Genomic DNA, 20,653 nt, shown 5'->3' with positions numbered 1-20,653 from the left:
AAGAGGAGGGATGAAGAGGAGGGATGAAGTGGAAAGAGGAGTGAAAAGAAGGCAGGAAGGAAGGAGAGAAACAACTGTCCCCAAGACCCCTGGATGGAACAATCTGAATGAACTCCAGTCCATTCCAGACGCAGCTCCATGCCCTGGCCCCTGCCCCTCCCGCTCCCTCGATCTTCCTCAGGCCCCAGCCCCCCTCACACACACCAATTCCAAGTCCAGAGCCAAAGGGGTCTCTGGGCTCTTCGTTGGAGCCCTGGCTGGAGGCTAAGAGTGCCACATGGTCGTCATAGCAATGCTGGATGCTGTCATCATGAATTCATCACCTGAACCCTGGGAGGCCTATGAGGTGTGAGAAGAACTGGTCAGAGCTGATCAGAGCGGCCACTGGGCTCAGGCGTCTTGGGGTCTTGGGCCTGGGGGAGGAGCAGGGATTGAACTCCATCACCCCAATCCAGCTGTGCCATTCCCTCAGCCTCCCAACACCATGGTAAGAAGCACAGACCTGCCCCCATCTATTGTGTGCACCTACTGTGTGTCCAGCTAGGCCCAACTGCAGAGGCGGACTCAGTGAAGGCCATGATGGGAGCCTCCCACCCCAGCCGCTGTGAGCAGGGCAGGGCATGTCCCTCCTGATGTTACAGGAGCTGAGGAGGGGTGGAGGGAAGGGGAAGGGAGTTCATATGTTGTGCCTCCTCCTGGCAGGCATGTACTAGGCATTTTTTTTATTTTTTTTTAGCTGGAGGCTTGCTCTGTCATCCAGGCTGGAGTGCAGTGGCACAATCTCGGCTCACTGCATCCTCCGCCTCCCAGGTTCAAGTGATTGTCCTGCCTCAGCCTCCAAAATAGCTGGGATTACAGTTGCACACACCATCATGCCCAGCTAATTTTTGTATTTTTAGTAGAGGCGAGGTTTCACCATGTTGGCCAGGCTGGTCTCAAACTCCTGACCTCGTGATCTGACTGTCTCAGCCTCCCAGGCAAAGAAGTGCTGGGATTACAGGCGTGAGCCACTGCGCCTGGCCATACCAGGCATCTTTAAAATGTAACTCATTCAATCCTCCCAGAAAACCTGCAGGGTCAGAATCATTACTCCATTTTACGGATGCCAGATGTCCTCTCCACCTAAATACTCACAGCCAATCCTATTGCCTCCTCTGGGAAGCCTTCAAGATGCCCCACCCTGACTTATCACTGCCTTCTCTGAACTGCCAGCAATGGTGGGTGAGGGTTCTCGTCTCCCCATCGGATTGGGCTGGGGGCTCCTCCTCCTCCCACCCCAGGCTGTGGAGGAACCACCAGCGGATCTTCCCACATAGCTACCCTCCTGGCAACCAGAAGACCACCCTCATCCAAACAGGCTGGAGCTGTCTGTGGTTCTGATTCCTCCCAGGCCTTTCCCTGGAAGTCATCAGCTCCTCAGCCTGGAGGAGGAATGCCAGACTCCTACCTGTGAGGCACCCCCCACAACCTCTCCCACCCACCCCCCCACCACACACTATTTTTTTCTTTTAAAAAAACTTCTTTAAGTAGAGATGGGGGGTCTCACTAAGTTATCCAGTCTGGTCTTGAACTCCTGGCCTCAAGTGATCCTCCCGCCTCAGCCTCTCAATGTGCTAGGGATTATAGGCATGAGCCACCACACCTGGCCCACACTGCCTATTTTCTTCACTTACAACCTCAGGAAAAGTAACTTTTTTTGGAACAGGAGAATGGGAACAAAATTAATATGCAGTCACACAACAAAGCATTTACTGAACACCTACTATGTGCAGTTCTATCAGTGAAGCTTGGGATATGACAGTGAACAACAGAAACCAAACCTAATCCCTGCCTTTGTGGGGTTTTTGGTCTAGTAGAGTCAGGACTGAGTCTTGTTAAGTTTTTTTTTTAGAGACAGGGTCTCCCTGTGTTGCCCAGGCTGGTCTCAAATCTACTGGGCTGAAGCGATACACCTCAGCCCCTCAAAGTACTGGGATTACAGGTGTGAGCCACTGTGCCCAGCTGAGCACTAAGTCTTTCTTTGCACAGTTGAGCCCACTCAATCTTTACAAGACACATGCGGGTGGATATATTTATAGTGGAGGAGATAGCAAAGCTAGGGTGGTAAAGGAACCTGCCCAAGCCCCCATGCTGGTAACCCGCAAAGGCAGGAGTCACACCCAGCTGTGTCTGACTCCCATATCTCATTCTTGGTCTGCTCCTGGGGGAGGAGTCGATCGCAGACCTAATCCCTGCCCTCACAGAGTTTACAGTCCAGTGTTGCCGTCCCAGTTCTCCAATAAGCACCACTGGGAAATGTTGTCGGGTCTGATCCGAACCCCTCCTGCTGCAGCTCGGACGTGGCCTTTCTTCCTGACGACCTCAGCGGGGCAGAAGATCAGCTTCCATCTCCTCGCAGACACCTGGGGTGCTCCCATGAGTTCCCAGCCTTTTTTCCACCCCCACCTTGCACAGAGGCCTCCCCCACAGGAGAGAGTGAGGTGTGTGCTCTAAAAATACCTTAATCCTTCCCTGCTAGCGCTCTAATTAAGCTGAGTGAGTCACTACTTTAAGTAATTTATTGCTAGTTACATAATTGCTTTAATATTTGGTTCTAGAACTGGTGAACAAAAGTGACCCCCTTCTTTTCAGGGAATTGTTCATCCAGAGAGTGGGGTTTATGGCCCCTGGTGGGGGAAGGACAGGGAGAGGAGTGGATCATCTTGGCCAGCCCCTGCTACACTCTGGACAATGTATGGTCATTTCCACCGGGACCACAGGGCCCACCTCGTCAAAGGAGGGGCAGGTTTGTGGAAACACCACCTCTCTACCCCGTCACCCACTCTCTGGGTTTCTGAAACCACCACTTCCAGCCAATCCAGCCCTCATATCCAAGGCTTGCCCTTGGGAGACCAAGGCCTGAGCACCTCTTCCCCTTGCCTGGCTGCACTGCCTCTGCCAGGAACCAAGGCCCAGAGAAGGTGAGCAGCAGTTCCCAGGCAACTTCTAGCATGTCGGAGGCACCCCCACTCCATATGCCCAGGTTTTAAGCTCAAGGAAAACCCAGTACCTCTCACACTCCTGTAAGAAGTCCCTCTTGGCAGGGCAAGGTGGCTCACGCCTATAATCCCAGCACTTTAGGAGGCCGAGGCGGGCAGATTGCCTGAGCTCAGGAGTTCTCGACCAGCCTGGGTAACACGGTGAAACCATGTCTCTACTAAAATACAAAAAAACTAGCCAGACCTGGTGTCGTGTGCCTCTAGTTCCACAGCTATTCAGGAGGCTGAGGCAGGAAAATTGTTTGAACCTGGGAGGCGGAGGTTGCAGTGAGCCGAGACCGCACCACTGCACTGCAGCCGGGGCTACAGAGTGAGACTCTGTCTCAAACAAAAAAGAAGTCCCCCTCAAAGACACTGACTACAAAGGGCACAAGGAAAGTTGTGGGGATTAAAATATTCTTAATTGCCATGATGGTTACATGACTGTATATGTATTTATCAAAGCTTATTATACACTTTAAATGGATTTTATTGTATGTAAATTATGCCTCAATAATAAATTTTGAAAAAGTAATCACATTCCCACCTTCTGAGCCCCCACAGGAGGCACAGCTGTGCAGAACTGTCAGCCACGCAGAAACTGAGGAGGGCGGGGCACAGGGCCAGTTATGGAGGCACGTAGTAGGTGCTCACACAGGAGGTGTTTGTTTCACTGAGTGCCAATTAGCAAGGCCCACTAGGAACTTTCTGGGTGCATTTGCACATCCTTGATCTCATTAGCTCTCTCCTTGCTCTCAGGACACCTGGAGAGGGATCCAGGTATATTACCCACTGTGTCTCATTTAATCCTCGAGGCAGCCCTAATGAGGTGGGCTCTATTATCCTCTCCTCTCTACAGATGAGGGAACAAAGGTGGCAGAACTTGCACAGTCCTGCAGCTAAGAAGTAGAGGCGCAGAGATCTGAACCAAGAGACAGTCTTCAATGCTTGCGCTCCCAAGCATGTCGCTCCACTACCTCCCTTCACAATCCTCAGTGGCATGGGTTAGGACGCAGGCACGGCTGGCGCACCCAGTAACAAGGATTTCACTGGGCTTAGAAGTAGGGGCAGGGCACAGCCAAGCAGAGGTGAGTGAGCATGTGTGAGCTCAGAGAGGTGGCAAGGGGCAAGGCTGGCTCAGGGAAGGAGGGAACTGGGTCAGGTGGCAAGCCTGGAAGAAACAAAAGAAATCAGGCAGGGTCTGAGAAAATGAGGCAGAGGGCATCCGGCGGTGTCGTTTCTGTGGGTTTAAACGTCTTCTGAGGTGAGGCGCAGTGGCTCACGCCTGTAATCCCAGCATTTTGGGATGCCAAGGCAGGAGGATTACCTGAGGTCAGGAGTTCGAGACCAGCCCAACCAATATGGTGAAATCTCGTCACTAAAAATACAAAAATTAGCCAGGCATGGTGATGTGCACCTGTAATCCCAGCTAGCAAGAGGCTGAGGCAAGAGAATCACTTGAATCTGGGAGGTGAAGTTGCAGTGGACCAGGATCATGGCACTGCCCTCCAGCCTGGGCAACAGAGCAAGACTCTGTCTCTCTCAATCAATCAATCAATATCTTCTGAGGCCCTGAGAAGCTGGGGCTCCTCACAGCCATTTCTAATTCATTTCCCCTCAAATTTGTCTCTGTACAGTTTTTGGAGGTTTTGGCTCTAATCACCCACTCACACCCACAGTCACCACCTCACTAAGCACAGGCAAAATACATTCCAAAACTTGACAGAAACTCACTGGAATACAGTCAGTGATGCCACGTGGCAGGAAGCACTCCAAGGTTAGTGAGTATGGTGGCAGCCTAGAGGTGAGAGACAATGCACGGGTGGGGAATCACAGGCGGCTTGGTCTGGCCATCTTGGCATCTGTGAATATGCCAAGTGCGACTGCTTCCCTGGGGTGCGCTGCATGTGTGCTGAGTCGTACCTGTGTTGCATATCTGGATGTGTATGCCTGTGTCGTGTGCATTGGTGTTCCTGTTTGTTCTGTTTCTAGGTCACTTTTTGGAATGATCTTGTGTCTGCTTTTCAGCATCTGTTGGTGTCTGTGTTGTGTGTGTACTGTGGGTCTGTCTGTGCTATGGTCTGCTTCTTGGTGTGGGGACTTCTTCTGTGTTAATGGATATTTCCTCTCTATATTTATGTTGGTGTTTGAGTCCCTATGCCTAGATCAGGCGTCCCCAAACTACGGCCCGCGGGCCGCATGTGGCCCCCTGAGGCCATTTATCCAGCCCCCTGCCGCACTTCAGGAAGGGGCACCTCTTTCACTGGTGGTCAGTGAGAGGAGCACAGTATGTGGCGGCCCTCCAATGGTCTGAGGGACAGTGAACTGGCCCCCTGTGTAAAAAGTTTGGGGACGCCTGGCCTAGATTGTGTCTGGGTTTCGGGGTGTCGTGTTTGTGGCCAGGTCCCTTATCTCAGGCTGCTGGAGCAGGATGGTGCTAGAGCTGGATCCGGTTGCCCCCAGTAGCACCTAATGATTGTCAAGCACTTACAGAGGGGCAGAAAGCTGCACGGGAGACGCTAATCAGCACTGAAGATGAGTCTGCTGACCAGGCCCGGAGAGGCTGACACAAGAGCGCTGAGTTGGCTGGGCCAAGGTCCCTAAACTCCCAGCACCATAAGGGGACTGCCCTCACTGACTTAGCTCCAGAGACTCAAGGCCCAGGCTCTGGACAGCAAGAAGGACTGAGATCTGACTCCAGGAGGAACGTCTTCAAAGGGAGGTCTTTTATCAGATTTGGCAGTGGAGGGGTCATAGTGTTATCAAGAGTTGAGGCAGCAGTGATATAGGTTTGCTTTGGGAGGCCCGTGTCTGAGCGGGTAGCTTATGGGTGCTCTGGAGAGTGGAAGCCATAGGCAGCATGAGGCAGGAAGGGATGTCCCTAGAGGGGGGTCTAGAGCTGCCACACACCTGCACTGGTGGGCAGACTCTGAGGAACTAGGGCCATAGCTCAGGCAGGTGAGCCGGGAGGTAGCAGCTGTCACTCCTCTTGCCCATCTATGCAACTCACATGTCCTCAGCCACCCCCAATACTGTCTCTCACCTGGGGCTAACCCCCCTAATTCACCCGTCATTTGGAGCTTCCTAACCCCAAAGCTCACCATGGCCTGACCCTGCTTAAACCTTCCTCTGCTTCCTTTTGTGAGCTGGGCCTTTACTCCCTTCCTCTCCACTGCCAGGCCCTTCCTCCAGCCCAGGAACCCTGGACCTGCCACTCTTTTGACTTCTTGCTGCTCACACCTTTGCTCTCTCGGAGCTTTTTGCCTGGAATACCTTTCCTCCCCTCCACCTGGAAAACTTGCACTTGTTCTTTAAGGCTAAGACCCAGCATCGCCTCCTCAGGAAGGGTCCTCACCAGAGGTCCCAGCACTCACCCCACAAAGTTGACTGCCTGCATCTGGGTGTGCCTGTCCTAACCAAGCGGAGGGCAAGGGCTGTCAGGTCCATCTCCATGGCCAGAATGACAAGCACAGGCAGGGCATACCAAGCACCCTTGAGGCCAGTTGAAATGAATGAGCAGGTGGCTTTGGGGGGCTCCTGGGGACACTGTGTCCTGAGAATGGCATTCTTTAGCAGCCCCTGTGCTGCCCAGATACGGAGCAGGGTGGCCACGGCAGGAAGCTGCTCTTAGCTGGAGAGCGGATAACGTGCATGAGGGTCCACTCAAGAGACCTCAGTATATGTGACAGAGTGAGTGTTTGGGCCAGGTGCGGTGGCTCACGCCTGTAATCCCAGCACTTTGGGAGGTGAGGCGGGCAGATCACCTGAGGTTAGGAGTTTGAGATCAGCCTGGCCAACATGGTGAAACCATCTCTACTAAAAATACAAAAATTAGCCAGGTGTGCTGGTGGGCACCCGTAATCCCAGCTACTTGGGAGGATGAGGCAGGAGAATCACTTGAACCCAGGAAGTGGAGGTTGCAGTGAGCCGAGATGGCACCACTGCACTCCGGCCTGGGTGATAGAGAGACTCTGCCTCTCAAACAAAAACAAAGTGAGTGTTCAGAGGAAGGGCCTGGCTTCTGGTTCAAATTCTGACACCACCAAGCTGTGTGATCTTGGGCAAGTCCACAACCTCTCTGTTCTTCAGTTTCCCATCATCTATTTGTCCCTCCACTTCCAATCTCCACCCTATGTGCCCCAGAAGCTGACTTCTAAGTGGCAGCTTCATCCAGGGCTCCCTTGTCCCCTGGCATCCAGATGAATTCTGCCAATGAGGGTCAGGGTGCTAGCAGGATAGCAAAGGGTGAGCAGCATGCAGGCTCACTGGGGGCATCCACCCCCTCCCCACCTGCCTCCTTTGACAAGCAGTGGCTGTGGCCACAGCTCTTGCAGGGCAGCCCCATCTCCAGGGCTCCGGCTCATGGAGCTGCAGAACTCTCCTTGCCCTCCAGGCACCTTGGATGCCAGTCCTGAGTACCCTGACATGTCCTGCTAGTTCCCTTAAGCCTTCCCTATCTCTGTAATAGTTGCTTCACTAATTGCCTTCAGTTAAACCATTTAAGTGTGTCATCTTTTTCTCTTCTACAAAATAGGGTTAGCCCCTTGAAGGATTGTTTAAAGAGGTGATTAAACAAGGTAATTTTTAAAACATAAAGGTCACTCTGTAAATATTTGTTCTCTCTCTCTGGACCCCAGATCCCACCCCACTGAGTTTTGGGGTTTTTTGTTTGTTTGTTTTTTGTTTCTTTTTTGAGATGGAGTTTCACTCTTGTTGCCCAGCCTGGAGTGCAATGGCATGATCTCGGCTCACCACAATCTCCACCTTCCAGGTTCAAGTGATTCTCCTGCCTCAGCCTCCTGAGTAGCTGGGATTACAGGCATGCGCCACCCAGCCCAGCTAATTCTGTATTTTTAATAGAGACGAGGGTTCTCCATGTTGGCCAGGCTGGTCTTGAACTCCCGACCTCAGGTGATCCACCCGCCTCAGCCTCCCAAAGTGCTGGGATTACAGGCTTGAGCCACCACACCCGGCCCACTGAGGGTTTTTAGATAACTACAAATTACCTGACCTGGGAAGGGGGTGGTACCCGGCTGCCATTTCTCTCCTCTTCTACCCCAATTCCTGCCCAGACCCCAACCCCAGGAAGACTCTCCTCTGCCCCAGTCAGAACCCATGTTTGAGCCACACAGCCATGAGCCTCCCACCCTAGAACCCCATGTGATTCAGGACATGCCTCCCTGCTCCAAACAGAGCTGCCTTGGACTTGCCCAGTCCTCCTCATCGCACCCCCACTCCACCCCAGAGTATCCTCCCATCCAGCCCCTGCCTCAGCCTCAAACCTCCAGAAGACAAATTTCCCTTCAGTTCCCCAGGGAATGGGATCTCTCTGCTTCCATCTGCCCAGTCTAACCTTGTACCTTCCACTGCCCAGGACACCAAGAACCCTCTGGGGACTCAATCCTCCCCAGGCCCAACAGAGCTGAAGCACGTTCTTTGCCGCCCCCTATGGCAGCTACAGCTTGAAGAGACTCAGAATCTGCAACCAGCCTCTTTGCTAGGGCAGGCATTCATGTACAGCCTTGCTAACCAGGCTGTCCAGCCCCTGCTCACGCCTCCCCACTAAGGACAGGAAGCTCATCCCTCTCTCCCAAGTAGCCCTTTCCCTAAGGGACTGCCCTGCCACCCTCACACTGAGCCCAGCTGGGCCTCCAGGACTGCCCCAAACCCCAGCACTCTCTCAGTACTAAGAGCTCAAAGAGAGATGATAGGGAAAGCCTTGAATGTTAGAACAGTGGAAACCTAAAAAAAAGAAGAAAAGCACCTACTACAAAGAAGAAATTGAGGCTTCCAGAGGCCCCTCCCCTGGCCTCGCCTCACCACTGGGCTCCTTTCCATGCTCCATGAACAGCCAACTTCACACGTCCCCGGGAGGAATCTCACAGCATGCAGAAGCTCTGGTAAAAACTTCAAAGGCAGCCTCTGAGTCCCAGGAGGCATGGAAACACCCAGGTGCAGGAGGCGGCTTCACACCACAGACTTGGCTCTCCTCTGAGCTCCCCACTTGCTCTAGGGGCCAGAGGGAGGGCAGCCTTCCAGGTCAGACACTCCTCTCTCTGCTCCAAGCCCTGCCATCTCACCCTAGGTCCTCCTGAGTGACCTTGGGTTAATCATTGCACCTCTCTGGACTTCAGTATTTGCATCAGTACCAGAGGACTGTGTTGGGAGTCCCTGAAACTCTTCAAGTGTGACCATTAAGAGTTCCTGGGGGGCTGGGCGCGGTGGCTCCTGCCTATAATCCCAGCACTTTGGGAGACCAAGGCAGGTGGATCATGAGGTCAAGAGATCAAGACCACCCTGGTCAACATGGTGAAACCCCGTCTCTACTAAAAATACAAAAATTAGCTGGGCATAGTGGCGCACACCTGTAGTCCCAGCTACTCAGGAAGCTGAGGCAGGAGAATTGCTTGAACCCAGGAGGCGGAGGTTGCAGTGAGCTGAGATCGCGCCATTGCACTCCAGCCTGGGTAAGAAAAGCGAAACTTCGTCTCAAAAAAAAATAAAAATAAAAAGTTCATGGGGAGAATGGAACCTAGACACTTCCCAGCCATGTCCAGCTGCTTCATCCAATAGCCTAGGACCCTGGCTGGCCCAACCTGAGTCTGAACACAAAGCCTGACTCTGGCCCAGAATTCCCTGAAGGAAGGCCAGCCCTTAAAGGGTCTCTACCTACAGGAAGGCGGAACCCAGGAGAAAAAGTGCTGAGTAGCTGGACATGAGGCATGGCCTGAACAGTTAGCATAGCAGGCGTCTGGACCTTCACACACACACACACACGCACACACACACACTCCCTCATCCCTGTGCTCACAGACACATATTTGTATACACAGGAAACACAGTTTCACTGAAACATATGTACATGGCACTCTACACTCACGTACACACAAGCCACACTCACATGCATACAACTATTTACCAAAATCACACATAGAAATGAACACTCACAGCTGGGCACAGTGGCTCGTGCCTATAATCCCAGTACTTTGGGAGGCGAAGGCGGGTGGATCATTTGAGGTCAGGATTCGAGACCAGCCTGGCCAACATGGTAAAACCCTGTTTCTACTAAAAATAGAAAAATTAGCTGGGTGGTAGTGGGGCACACCTGTAATCCCAGCTACTCAGGAGGCTGAGGCAGGAGAATTGCTTGAGCCTGGGAGGCAGAGGTTGCAGTGAGCTGAGATCGCACTGCTGCACTCCATTCTGGGTGAGAGAGTGAGACCCTGTGAGCACTCACATGCTCAGACACATGAGTATGTTCACACTTTTACATGAACACTGATCCACACATTCTCACCCTCTCAGACCAGCATACACACGTGCGCAACTGAAAGCTTACATTCAAGTACACACACACACAGAGACACAGGCAGACACGAATAAACCAAGCAATATCCCTAACATGTCAGTATCAAGCAAATCATGACTCAAAAGAAACCCAAACCCCAACTGCGATGTCAGTTTCTAAATCCATTTCCAAATCTTAGCCTTTCCCAGAAACATGAGGAGAGAATTTCCTCTGACTGAATTCAGTATGTCTGTCCCTACTGGGTGGGGTCCAGCCTCTCCTCAGCCTTCATTCCTCCCAACGCCATTTCAGCAGGGCCCTCTCATCCTAGGCACAGTAGAGGTGAAAACAATGGGCTATCCTTCTCTCCAGCCTTCCTCTCTGCTGCTTGTCCAGACACTTCTTTCCTACCGGCCCTTCAAACATAAGGAAGATTCAGGCAGGAAAGGACTATATATATGACAGCACCCCCTTCTGGAGATGTGTGATATTACAGCATAGCTCTATGGTATAAAAGTCATCACTCCCCAGCCTAAGCAGAGAGGAGTAGGAGAGAAAGAAGATCCGCTTGGTGCAGTGGCTCACACCTGTAATCCTAGCACTTTGGGAGGCCCAGGTGGGAGGATCACTTCAGCCCAGGAATTTGAGGCTGCAGTGAGCTATTATGGTATTACTGCACTCCAGCAAGCAAGACATTGTCACTACTTAAAAGAAGAGGGGGAAATGAAGGAGAAGAGGAGGAAGAAATTGAGAAGAAGCACAGAGGGAGAAGAGGAGCAAAGTGTTGGGTGCACCAAGGATGGGATTTAGAAGCCTTAGGCTGACTTTGGTTTCTCCAGTTCAATCAATTCAGCCCAGACCGTAAGATCAATTCTCTCAAAGCTCAACTCTAATCAGAAAACCATTGGGTGGACCCTGGTGGACCACCATACAAAGTCCAAACTTTCAGCCTGGAATCAACAGCTCTGTGCTCAGCTGCTCCTCTGCTGAGATGTCTCACCTTCAACTTTAATTGTCCACATCTTGCCTGTTCTTCAAGGCCTAGTTTGCCATCTGGAACAGTAAGGTATGGGAAGAGCAGGAGCTCTGGAAGCAGACAGACTTGTGCTCCAGGTCTGGCTCCACCATCACTGGCTGAATACCTGGGGGTAAGCGATTTCCCCCATGGATCCTCCGTTTCTTCATCCAGAAAATAGCAGTCTCTTGGTTTTGTGGTGAGGATTAAATGAGATCATAGATGTGGAAACAGTGCTCAGGAAGCTGTAAACTTCTGTGTGAATGTATGAGAAGTCGTAATTATGGCTTAGTCCTTTTATCTCTGCTCCCACCTGCACCCCCAACACATAGCAAGCCAGGGGGTCCCTGAGGGAAGAGGTCAATGCTGCTTCACCTTTGGGCCCCACATAGCCCACCACCCACCAGGGTCAGCCCTCAGCCAGCCTTGGCAGCAGGGTGTGGATTTGGATCAAAAGAGGCAGTACGAACTGTGCTTACTGCAAATTCACACCAGACTACAGCTCCCAGAATGGCTCACAGACTGCATGGGTGTGGCCACAGACTTAACCCCTTCTTCACCAAGCCCTTTCTTCCACTGTATTCGCAGAGGATTGGTCTCAGACCAGTCGGGATAACCCAGAGGGGTGGCCACACATCTCTGAGATGCCTCAGTCCCTCCCACAGAGCTTCGTGCTTCTCAACGTAGCCACAACCACAGCTGTTTTAGGCTTCCTGGTCCCTCCCACATGATGACAGCCCCTGGGCTCCTAGCTCTGGTCTCTCCCCCTCCAGGCCCCACTAAATATTTCTGAAAGTGTGGGTGATCGTGGGTGGTTCATAATGACAGTAGCTAACCTTTGTGAGTACCTGCTGCATGCCAGGGGCTAACCTCTGCACTTCCAGATTCTTCACAATCCTGCCAAGAAAGGATAATTATCTCCACCTTACTATTCACATGAGGTTCAGAGAAGTTAAGTAACTTGCCCAGGACCACACAGCAACAGAGTAACAGTACATCTTTCAGTATGCTGAAATTTGAGCATAAGCCTGTCTGCCACCTTTTCTGTTCTATCTTCAAAGCCTCCTCTGCGCCCAAGGCAACCATCCAAAGAATGAAAGCCCAGAAATTCAGGGTCTACACATCTCAGCAACTACACTATTGGGAAGTCCTCCTAGATATTTGACTCAAATCTCTTCTGCTGCACCAAGCCCCAGCTGCCTCCTGTTTTTCAGGGAGGGCACTGAGAAGGGTGACTTCAGGGACTTCAAAAAATGGGTCACGTCACTGGGGACCTGGCCTTTCCCAGGGAGCAAGCAGCTGAACAATAGGAGATAAATGTGTGAAAACATTCCTGTTACTAAATATATCGACTTCCTGAGAGAATGAGGGTGCTGACAGGGAGCCCATGGCCCCCACCGGAGGCCACAATCTGTGGCTCAGGAAAGCTGGGGCGCTCTAAGGAGCAGACAAGGGTGTTCTGGCTGTCCTGGGGGCTGGAGTGGAGGGGGTGAGAGGCTGGCCTAAGAGGGGGTGATGGCTTGTTTCTTCCAACCAAAGCTGCCAAGCCCTAGTCAGCTGATTTGCATATTGCTTTGCATTCGTTTGCATGCCACATTCTGGAATGGGCCCACATTCTTTAGCCACTGCCTTTCTCTCATTTCTAGGACCTCTTTTGTTCACTGAACACCCCTTTCTCAAGCAAAGCTGGGTCCCTCAGCAGGCCCTGGTCAGGAGCACCAGGAGAGACCAAGAAGTTGCAAACTTACAATGATGCCTACGCATCAAGCCTGTTGGAGACACTTTCATGGTAGAAAGTGCTTCCTACAGTCTAGCCTCAATTCCCCACTCCTTTCCTGCTCCACCACGACCCAGTGCTTCCCCCCAGCCTGGCGCTTCATGCCTAGACCACTCGAACTCCTATAGTGCTGAGTAAACAAAATCATGCTCGCCCTCACCTCAAGGCCTTTGCACATGCTGTTCCCTCTTCCTGGTGTTGTCTCTCAATTCAGCCTGAAGTACGTCTTCCTTATAAGGCCAGCCCCTCCTCCTAAATACCTTCCTGTGACACTGGCACAGGTAGGAAAGACGCTGGGTTTCCAGCCATGTGGTTGCTGGCTCTGTCCATCTCCCCCAGGGCTGTCATGTTTGGTAGGGTAGCAGCCCAGCGAATGGCTGCTGAATGAATGATGAGTCCTGATCCCCCTCCCTAGTTCCCTCTCCCTGGATGACTTCCGTCACTCACCTATGGGAGGGTCCAAGACTAACGGTGCCTCTGCCTCCAATTCCCACTCCTGTCCTCAGACTTTCCCCTTCATACCCACAGCCCCCTCTCATGAAGCCAAGAGACTCACAGCCCTTCTGCACCTGCTGTCTGTCCTCCCTCATCTGACCATGGCTGCTTCTTTGTCATTATTTTTGGAGAGGAGTCAGGGCCTGTCCCCATCTCAGTTTTTTTGTTAATAAAGGCTGCCCATGTCCCCCACTCCCTGCCTAGGATGTGTTCTAGCCACTCCCGGATCATTATGCCCCAGCCTGGCCCTGTTTCAGAGGACAGGGACACAGGGTGGAGACAGGACATAGGCTAGGCTGGGTAGCCTGGAGTTGCCGGGCCTTGCAGAGAAGATCCAGGGCAGATATAACCACTACTAGGAAAGGGCTGCCCAGGAGGGATGAGCTGAACTCCCTGTTTCTGGGGCTGTGCAGACGGCAGGCTGGACAGATAGCAGCGAAGGAACTGCTAGAAAACGGCCCCGATGCCCTTACCGTCTCCTCCCATGTGGAGGCCGCACCGAGTCGGGTGCCCAGCCCTGTGCCCTTCCTCCCCACCTTCACAGGCTGTTCCTTCTGCTCTTCCCTGTCTGGGCGATCCCTACCCATCCTCCAAGGTCCTGCTCAAACGTCCCTTCCTCTGAAGCCTGGGCTCACTGTGGGCCCCACACCTCCTACATAGCGCTGCTCACCCTGCGGGGCTGCAGATTTCCACTTCTTTCTCCTTCATCAGACTGGGTACTCCCTGAGAGCAGGGACTCGGTCAGTGTCTGCTCTGTGTCCCCAACGATCAGCCAAGCAGGCACCAAGCAGGTACTGAGAAGTTCCTGTTGAGTGGTTGAATAAATGCAGGAATGGAATCATGCTGAGTAGGGAGATTTCATAGGCCCAAGCAGCAGAAGCCTGGGGAGTACAGGCCTGGCTTGACAGCAGCATGGCTGAGGGTGAGACTCCCAGTCCATTAAGACCAAGGGGAGGGGGCTGCTGGGAGCTCTTCCCACCCCCCACCCACCATTTGGCTAGATCCCAGCCAAGCCATCAGCAGTCCCTGGGGACAGGAGGCTGGAGTGGGAAGCAGGAAGAGTGGCAGGAGCTGCTCGGTGGGCAGGGGGAATGACTGCGGTGGGTGGAGGGGCAATGGGGGAGGCATGCAGGGAGCATAAAGATAATTAACCCTCACTAAGCTGACCGAGCTCAGCAACCAAGAGGTTCCGGGCAGGGCCTGATGGAGAATGATATTGAGGGTCGGGTCTGATGAAGAGCTTCAGCCCCAGCCTTGCAGCCCGAGGACGGTGATGAAGCCACAATCTCAGTTTCCCTGCCTGGCAAGAGATGGCTCCATGATCTCTGGCCCCCTGCATCTTAGCTAGAAACACTACAAAGATCTCTCCCACTACCTCAGCCCCCACACATCCATCTTTCCTGAGCCTTCCAAGAGCCTATTCCCTCCTGAGATCCTGACTTATTGAGGTGTCTGCGCTACAGCCCCACCCAGTCCAAGCCTGAGCCACCTAGACAAGCCCTTCCCTATTCTCATCTATCCAGCCCTTCCCAAGTCCTTAAAAAGCCCCAGAACTCACTGACCTCTGTACTGGCTTGGCCTCCCACTCTAGCCTCCTGGCCCCTCCTCTCTCTTCCAGTTCAACCTGGACAATGCCACTAAGACAGGTTTCTTTTTCCTTTTTTTGAGACAGGGTCTCACTGTCACCCCCAGGCTATAGTGCAGTGGTGCAATCTCAGCTCACTGCAACCTCCACCTCCCAAGTTCAAGTGATTCTCGTTTCTCAGTCTTCTGAGTAGCTGGGACTACAGGCGTGTGCTACCACGCCCAGCAAATTTTATTGTATTTTTAGTAGAGAGAGGGTTTCACCATGTTGGCCAGGCTCATCTCGAACTCCTGGCCTCAAGTGAGTTCACCTGCCTCAGGTGAACACCTACCTCAGCCTCCCAAAGTGATGGGATTACAGGCATGAGCCACCATACCTGGCCCAAGGCACGTTTCTAAAACCCAAATCTGATCATGTCTCTCCCTTGCATAAAACCTTCCTGGGCTCTCCAGGGCTCTCTGGATAAAGCCTAAGAGTCCTGGAGCTGAGAGTTCTGCAGAATGTGGCTCCTGCCTGCCCCCCACTCTCTTTATACGGCATCCTCACTGCTCCAGGACATGCCCAGCCCAGCCCAGAGCTTTTGCTTATGAGGTTCCCACCCCATCCCCACCTGTTAGCATGACCTGATCTCTACTACTTAATTATTCTCCAGTTATTTTATGTCTATGAAGCTTAGAGGTCCCAGGGGAAAGAGTCATTATTGTCTATTTCTTTTCTGTATCTCTCCCACAGGGTGTAGAATGAATTGTCCTGAGTTCAAAGAGGTGGTCATACATTCAGCCACCCCCGCCCTGCCTCAGTGGGCCACGGTGTCCCAGCTGTGTCCTCAATCAGGGGAAGAAAACAGCCACCCACATACACTCAGATAACACAGACAGACAGACACATACACACACACCAGCCACAGAAGTACCAATATATGCACTAGCACCATGATCACACACCCACACCAGAACACTTATGCTAATACACACATCCACATCCACCCCCACACAAGCGACAATATTATTCACACACTAACAAATACACGCACATGAATACACATGGAACAGATAAAAATGCACATTGATTCTTTCTGTTTTTCAGACACAGCACACATAACACAAAAACACAACCTAATAGACACACCTACATACATATGCAGACCAACCTGCACTCACACTCAGACACATGCAAATAAACTCCCAGTCACACAGCGATGATCACAAACTCTGACAGGCTGTTTTGTATCCAAACATCAAGGACTCTAGAGCTCCACAGGCCCCTCTACACCCAACGTGTCCCTTACACTCCACATGTGTATACACATACACACAAACACACATGCCCTGCCTGCCACCTCAGCAGCTCTTAGTAGAGGGGTGACTCCATGGAGCCCCCACTCACTGGCACACGTACCCCCCTGCACATGGACACACACGAGGTTGGCACCTCATTCCATCTGGCTCCGTAGAACCCTATCCTGGGACAGATGCTTTGGGGTAAAGTTTCATAAAGTGGTGTCCCTAAACTCCAACTCCCAATTCCATGGAGGGCAGTTATCTCTGACCCTCTCTTGCTCCAGGGCCACTCTTATTCATATTTTCTCCATCTCTACCCCTCCCCACCTCCTTCACACACACAGCCTTGGTGGGCCAAGACGCTCTCCCTCTCCAGGGTCCTGAACCAGCCTATCACAACCCTGAGAGCTCCTCCCAACTCCTTGGCAGACCTCCCCCTCCCCACACCCCACCTCAGCCCTTGAAGAGATGGTTCAGGTTGATTACCAGCCCCTCCTCCAACCAGCAGCCCCTTCCATAGGATGCCAGCCTCATCACCTACTAGATTGACGTTAGGCACCCTCATCCTACTCAGAGGTATCCCGCCCCCGCCCCAGGCTGCAGTCCACAACATGGGGAGGAGGGGTGCCCAAGAGCAGGATCGATCCTTCCACGTGGCTCAGCTCCATGCCAATCCCAGCTCCTTGAAGGGACTCCCAGGACCCTGTCTGTGGCACCTCTCACAGCCGCTCACCACCCCAGCCCCTCACTATATACTCACGGCTCAGCCGGTCTCGCTGCCGGGTACTGCTGGCTCCTGCAGAGGATGGAGTGGCCGCATGCCTGCCCCATCACTCCTCATCGTCCGTCTCCCCAGCCAGACTAAGGTGGCACCTCGCCCTGTCCCCGCTGCCTGGAGTTTTGGGCAGGGCACCCCCAGCAGGCACAGGGACCAAGAGCAGTGGGATGCCCCCCACTCAGCCTGGACTCAAGACCCCAATCCAGCTCTGCTGCCCTGCTGCTCCCGCCTCTCCCGCTGCCACTGCCTCTGCTGCTCGGCTGGCTCTGGGAGGAGGTTGGAGCAGGTCTGTTAATGCAGAAGGGGGAGGGAGGAGGGAGGAGGAACAGAGAGAGGCCCAGACAGAGAGGGAGAGAGGGAGGGGTAGAGAGAGAGTCTGGCTGAGAGAGAGGAAAAAAGACTCACACACAGAGACTGAGAGACAAACAGAGACAGGAAGAGGGAGAGGAACACGTGAAGAGGGAGAGGAGAGAGGGATCAGAGCCTCACAGAGATCAAGATGGAAGTACAAAGAGATCAGAGAGGCACAGGCAAATACGCACACACAGAGGAACAAAGACATAAAAGGAAAAAAAAATCAGAGGCAAAAATAGAAAGAGAGCAGGGTATGGGGAGAGGGGAGTGGCTGACAGAGGAGAGAGGGGTGAGGATGAGGGATTTACAATCCTCATGGGCTACGATGGGACTGGAAACTTGAGGAGCAGCAGACCCAGACCCTCTTCTGCCCCATCGCAAAAGCCTTCAGGATGAGGAGACACACTTGTGCCCTCCTTGAGTCCGAGAGGTCAGACGTCCATGCACAGCTAGCTGCCCTCTCCTCTGGGCTCCCTCACCCAGTGTCTATCATGTCCTAGAGTGCACCCCAGCATGGAGTTGGGTCCATGGAAGACTCAGGGGCCTTGTCACAGGACCACCTCTTGGTGGCTCAGCTTAGCTGGCCTTTGGACTCAGAGCCTTGTCACCGGGCCACCTCTTGGTGGCTCGGCTTAGCTGGGACTCGGAGCTGATGTGTGAGCATGGATTTCTACCAGGATCTGTGGACACCTAGGCCAAAGCCTGCCCCACTGGCCTTTGCTACCCACAGACTATAGGCATGGTGGAAAGCCTGCTGCACCCCCACTCTGCTTCTGAAGAGGGCTCCATGGGATAAAGCTTTAACCTAATGAAATAGAGGCATTTTAGGCCCTAGGACAGATAGGGAGTTGTCCCAGCAGACCTACTATTGTACACAGGAGAAAGTTCCATACCTTGAGGCAGGAAATGGGGATTTAAATCCTGGCCTCACCATTAACTTACTTATTCGTTGGCCTACCAGTGGCTGACTTCATGGCTCACTTTCCCTTGTCTCAGAGAAGCACTCAGACTGCGAGGGAGCAGGGGAGACCTGCAGGCTGTGACAGAAAGCACAGGGTTTGTGAAGCCCAGAGGGACCCCCTGACTTAGTGGGGCTGGGGGTTGGCAAGCATTTCTGGAAGAGTGGGTATATTCCAAAGAGCTACAGAAAACCCTCTGCAGCGACCCCATCTCTCTGAGCTGTGGAGAGAATACCCCCAACCCATAAAACAGGCTCCAAGCAGAGAAGTCTATGAGGCTGAATGGAAACCTGACCTATGCCGAAGAATACGGGGGGTGCACGCTGGAGGGGCAAATCCAGAAATGACGGAGCTTCTCCAGACAGCCAGCCCAGGCTGGGTGCTGCAGAAAGCTGTTGTCTCGCGGCCTGGGAAGTGTCAGGAAAGAAAATGTAAGGAGGCTTTGCTTCCCAGTGTGGCCCCAGAAAGCATTATAGAATTTTAGACATCTGAAAGCTCTGGGCAAACCATTTTCTCAAAGGGAATGAGGCCCAGGCTGATTGTAAACCAGCTGAGCCAGCCCAGAACTTGTGTCTTGCTCCTCTGCCTCACCTACCACTGGGGCCTCCCTGCTCCATTCCTACCAGGTAGGAAGGCATTCTCTGGGCTCAGAAAGCTGCAGCCCTCCACCATGGCCAGTCCTGGTCCCTCGAAGCTCCCCTTCACGCCCTGGGAACCCGCTTAAGGGTCCAAGGAAGCTGGTAGCAAGAAGCTGAGTCAGAAGAGTTCAAAGGAGGATGCCTCCTGGGTGTGGGTGGGTGAAGGTGCAAGGAGGTCTCACCTGGCCCTCAGCCTCCTTTCTGCCCTCCCACTCCAGAAACAATGGTGGTGGCCTCATCCTCAGAAATCTCCTGGTGATACACCCAAACAAGTAGGTGGAAGGAAGGGTCTCCTTCCCATCCCAGTGCCACACCAGACTCCACAGCCACCCGGAAGTGGACAGTCTGCAGGGGCAAGATGCAAGATGCAAGATCCAGGACTCAGAAGGGCTAATGGGCACTCGGGAACTTAGATCCCAGCTCTGCCACATGCCTGCGCAAGGTAGTTTACCTTTCTGAACTTCAATTTAGTTTTCTCATCTGAAGTATGGGGTCACAAATTTCAAACTCAAAAGGCTGTGAGATTTTGGGTATGTCTGAAAAGTTCCCAGTAAATAGTTGTCCCTCCCCTCCCATCTCCTTCCCTGAAGTCGTCGAATTGATGGAACCAAGAGAGTAATAGCCCCAAATGCTGGGACAGGGGCTCTTGTGGGCCAGTGCCAGGATGGCGGAGGTGCATAAAGGGGAGAGAGCTGGAGACAATCCAAGACTGTTCTTCCCTCCTTCGCCAACTGCCAGTCTGCAAGACCGCTCCCAGCCGGAGCCAAAGGCCCAAGGGATCGGACGGCAGTGCCCCGCCCCCGCCGCAGGCCGCTCTCCAGGGTGCTGAGCCGTGAGAGCCGGGTTCACAGGCCCGGCCCGGCCCGCCCCGCCGGGGATCCATAGACACCGTTTTTTGTTAGCTGGGGAACTGAAGGTGGGATGTGAGGAGGGAGGATGCAGTTCTGGAATCCAGCCTCCGCGCTGCCCCCAAAGCCTTGAGAGAACTGCAGGCTCCACAGGCTTCAGCTACTTTACCGAAGAAGGCGGCTTCTTCTCAGCGCCCGCCCCCGCCCTGTCCTGCGCGGCTGTTTCCCTCCCACCTTCCAGACGGCCCCTCCTCTGTCTCCCTCACTGGCGCACCCTGTCCTCGCCCCCTCAATATGGATCTTCCTCGCAGGACGCCAGCCCCGTCTCTCTTCATCCTCCACCCCACTCCCAGGGAGCATGCAGCCTCCCAGCATAGCAACAACTCCGGGTGTCCTCTGCCGCCCATCCCACCCCATGGAGCTCCGTGTCCACACTGTCTCTTGGATATCTCCTGTGGAAACAATCCCTCATACTCAAATACTGAACATCCAATACACCTCTTCTCTCTATTAAAGGCATCAGCAAATTTCTAACTGCCGAGCTGGACACTTCAAAGTCGCCTTGCCCCGTCCCTCTCCTAAACTTCCAGTATCAAATCTGTTCCAAAGAACAGTAGAT

The 20,653-nt window shown here is 53.2% G+C and overlaps 1 protein-coding gene across 3 annotated transcripts in view; it reads right to left on the bottom strand.

Annotated features, from left to right (window-relative positions):
• Positions 1-20,007, bottom strand: part of PDE2A (phosphodiesterase 2A) — a 102,829-nt gene extending 82,822 nt beyond the window's left edge. For 2 of the 3 annotated variants that reach the window (XM_010334293.3, XM_039470775.2), the window contains exon 1: positions 17,218-17,304. Coding sequence is in view for 1 of the 3 variants with exons in the window: in XM_039470773.2 (XP_039326707.1) it covers positions 17,218-17,288 (71 nt within the window). In the remaining 2 variants the exon portion in view is untranslated. Of the gene's footprint in view, positions 1-17,217 lie in introns of all 3 variants that reach the window. The other variant, XM_039470773.2, reaches the window with a different exon arrangement.
• Positions 20,008-20,653: the final 646 nt, after the last annotated feature.

This window comes from Saimiri boliviensis, chromosome 6 (assembly GCF_048565385.1).
Source record: "Saimiri boliviensis isolate mSaiBol1 chromosome 6, mSaiBol1.pri, whole genome shotgun sequence".
NCBI lineage: Eukaryota > Metazoa > Chordata > Mammalia > Primates > Cebidae > Saimiri > Saimiri boliviensis.
The sequence above is the reverse complement of the archived record's forward strand: the minus strand, read 5'-3'. Positions and strand labels throughout refer to the sequence as shown.